This window comes from Carlito syrichta, unplaced genomic scaffold (assembly GCF_000164805.1).
Source record: "Carlito syrichta isolate Samal-C Ts95f unplaced genomic scaffold, Tarsius_syrichta-2.0.1 Scaffold313265, whole genome shotgun sequence".
Taxonomy (NCBI): domain Eukaryota; kingdom Metazoa; phylum Chordata; class Mammalia; order Primates; family Tarsiidae; genus Carlito; species Carlito syrichta.
In genome coordinates, this window is record NW_007257361.1 from 59,610 (window position 1) to 63,461 (window position 3,852).

The window sequence follows — 3,852 nt, forward strand, 5'->3', positions numbered from 1 at the left end:
CGCCTGCGGGTTCGAGACCCACCTGGGCAACTTGGCGAGACCTCATCTCTACAATAAAAAAATCAAAATGAGCCGGGCGTGTAGCGCGCACCTGTAGTTCCAGCTACTTGGAAGGCTGAGGCGGAAGGATCGCCGAGGCTGTGGTGGCCGGCAGCAGCCACTGCACTCCAGTCTGGGTGACAGAGTGAGACTCCAACTCAAAAAAAGTCATTTTAGTGGGGTTTAGGGTGGGAGAAAATTTGTATGCAGACATTCAACTGCTGTCTCACTTGTCTTAGGGTGGCTTTACTGTGTTTGTAATTTGGTAGAAGGTTATCTTTGTTTATTTGTTCAGGGACTTGCAACTTAGATGGATCCACATACTCATGGAGCACACATGCATCCACATGTGCACACATAACAATTTTTAAAAATATTTCTGCAACCAGGTGGGGCAGTGTGCGCCTGTAGTTCTGGCTACTTGGAAGATTGAGGCGGAAGGATCGCCTGAGCCCAGCAGGTCGAGGCTGTGGTGGCCATGAGCATGCCACTGCACTCCAACCTGGGCTACAGAGTGAGACTACAATTCAAAAAAAAAAAAAGCTCTGGAAAGTACAGTTACATGAAAACAGATAGTTTTCAGGATGAGTTGTGCCTTTTACCTCTGTGTGTCCTCATCTCTGAAATCCACTCTAGCCAGTTTTAGGATAAAAAAAAGAACAATGCTAATACAGGGAATGTGAAAAGATTTTAAAAGCTACTGATCCTTTATCCAGAATTTGAACACTGTTCTTTTTAGTGCTTCTGTAACTGCTCTTCCTCTTGAAGCCAAAGAGAAAGTAACTTTTCTGCATTCTGTAATTTTTCAGAATTTCAGATTTTGAAAAGAAGGCAAATGATTGTTCTGAGATTGAGACCCAGACAGAGGGGAGCACAGAAAAAGAGAATGAAGAGGAGAAAGGCCCAGAAACTGTGGGTACCAAGATTCCAAGACCACTATCACACCCCCGTGTGCATGAGAGCAGTCCAGCCGCTGGATTTGTGACTTAGGATGTGTTACTTGATTTAGAAATGTAAAATTAGCATTAATGCTGAATATTGTCTATTTTCTTTATATCTCCTTGCCCTGGTTTTCATTCAGTGACAACTGTGAGTGAGATGTGTTCCTATCAGTATTCTATAAAACCACTCCTTTCTCTCTTCCTGCCTGGTTTCTTCTCCTAAATCCTTAAGTGAACAAGCCTATTAAATGAAAAAGAAATTTTGCCCACTTTCTACTGAGATCATTTGAGGATATGACTCAGAAACATGAGGTAGAATTGGAAGACCTGGGTTGTATACCATTAAATGGTTTAAATAAAGTAGTTTGGATGAAAAGGGTTGCCTGGTAACTTAGAGATATGCCTTTGAACCTGCAGAGAGTCTTAAGTTTAGGGAAAGTGAGTAAAGCCATGAAGTTATGGCAGCCCCCAGTAACCCATGTGAAACACATTTACATAAAATGCTCACTTTAATTAATTCATTTATTTTACCCATATATATATTGAATGTCTATTGTATGCCATGTAGCGGATAAAGTTCCCTACTTTCAAGAGAATGGAGAAAATTTAGAAAACTGAGATGACACTTTGAGAGGGAGAGGCGAGAGGATTGCCTGAACTCAGGGGTTCGAGACCAGCCTAGGCAACTTGGTGAGACCTTGTCTCTACAATAAGTTAAAAAATTAGCCAGGTGTGGTGGCGTGTGCCTGTAGTTCCAGCTACTTGAAAAGCTGAGGTGGAAAGATCACCTGAGTCCAGCAGGTTGAGGCTGCGGTGGCTGTGAGCATGCCACTGCACTCCAACCTGGGCAACAGAGTGAGACTCCAATTCAAAAAAAAAAGAAAAGAAAACTGAGATGAAGAGACCATCAGTGGGTAACAATACCTTGTTGACTAAAACTAATTCAACAACTAATGGTGGAGAAGTATTGAGTCTTTCGGGACTCAACAAAAATTCATTAACAAAATTTTCAGAGCTGCCAGGATAAAAACTGTACAACAAAAAGAGTAAACTAGAAACCTAAATTGGCAAGGGAATATGAGGGTGAGTTGTCAGCTGGGTAAATAGGATTGTGCTTTAACACCTCTGTGATCTCTGAGCCTCTACCTTGAGTAGGGTTAATTTTAGTAGTGATAAAGTCATTGTCACAAGTGCATCCAAATTGATTCGTTCATGCTTTATTAGGAAACCATGTTGTATCTAAAACATTCTTTTTATACAAGATATCTAGGGTATTAATTTTCTTGGTTTTTTCTGTTTGTTTGTTTTTTGAGTGGGAGTCTTACTCTATTCCCCAAGCTGGAGTGCAGTGGCACGCTCACAGCCACCACAGCCTCAACCTGCTAGATTCAGGTGATCCTTCCACCTCAGCCTTCCAAGTAACCAGAACGACAGCCATGTGCCACCACACCCACCTGATTTTTTGATTTATTATAGAGACAAGGTCTCGCCATGTTGCTCAGACTGGTCTCGAGCCCCTGGACTCAGGCAGTCCTCTTGCCTCTGCCTCCCAAAGTGCTCGGATTACAGGCATGAGCCACCGTGCCCAGCATGGTATTAATTGTCAATTATGAATCCATTCATGGTTCAGGCTGTTTTCTCACAGAGGTCCGTTTTCTCTGATGATACTCACATATGTATGCTTGGGATTTCCTGTATGATAGGTTGGAAGTGAAGTGGAAACACTGAACCTTCAGGTGACGTCCCTGTTTAAGGAGCTTCAAGAGGCTCATACTAAACTCAGTGAAGCGGAGCTAATGAAGAAGAGGCTTCAGGAAAAGTAAGAATGCAAGATCGGTTTTATCCTCATTTGAGAAATACAGTACAGTAGTTTGATCAAGGCTCAGCACGGCCTCCATCTTCTGGGCTCAGACAATCCTTCTGCCTCAGCCTCCTGAGTAGCTGAGATTACAGGTGTGCATCACCATGCCCAGCTAATTTTTTGATTTTTTTGTAGAGATGAGATCCCACTCTGCTGCCAAGGTGGGCTTGAACTTCTGGGCTTAAGCAATCCTCCCTGCACCAACCTCCCAAAAGGCTGGGTTACAGGTGTGAGCCACCACACTCGTCCAAAAATTTATACATTTTTTTACAAAGTATATTACTATATAAAAACATAGTTTTGTTACTGTATTACTGACTAAAAGAAAAATAGAGACCTAATTAAAATATGAATTCAGGAAACACTAACATCCAGGTTACTGTGTAATGAGCATGAAATACTTGTAATATGGGGGGAACAGGAACTGGGGGACTTTGATTCTGTTGTCTGGGGGTGTTTATTAAGTGGATCAGGCTGTGTAAGACCCGAGCAAAGCTGTGAGCCAGGTTTCCTGTCATTGACTTAAAAGGATGATGTTGATGTGAACAAGCATAAAGCTGAAAACAGCATAAAAAACTAGAGTGATGTTTGTTTAGAAAAAAAATCAATTTCAACCCATTATTTCATTTTTAGTCATTATGAAGGCTAACATTCAGATAGAGAATTTTGCATTTGCTTGTTTCTATTGATGTAAGAAATTACCCAAAACTTAGCAAAGGTAAGTTCATGTATTCTATTGGGTTAGTTGGCAAACATGTTCCTAGCACAGCATAGAAGGTATATGGTTTCTTGAGGTTATACTTACCAACACGCTACAGTATTATGGCATTCTGATACAGCACAGCAGCTCAGCTGAGGACTTTGGACAGATAGACCTAGATTTGACGTATGGGCCTACTTAGTTGTGGCATCATGTTGGCAAGTTATTTATTTATCCTATCTGAGCCTCAGTTTTGTCATTTGTTGTTTTTTTGTTTGTTTGTTTGGTTTTTTTTTTTTTTTTTGAGTTGG

General features: G+C 41.4%; 1 protein-coding gene across 2 annotated transcripts in view; it reads left to right on the top strand.

Moving 5' to 3' along the window:
• Positions 1-3,852, top strand: part of OPTN (optineurin) — a 51,261-nt gene that overhangs the window by 23,127 nt on the left and 24,282 nt on the right. For both annotated transcript variants that reach the window (XM_008070273.2, XM_021718685.1), the window contains 2 exons: positions 849-951; positions 2,684-2,799. In XM_008070273.2, coding sequence (XP_008068464.2) covers positions 849-951; positions 2,684-2,799 — 219 coding nt within the window. The remainder of the gene's footprint in view (positions 1-848; positions 952-2,683; positions 2,800-3,852) is intronic.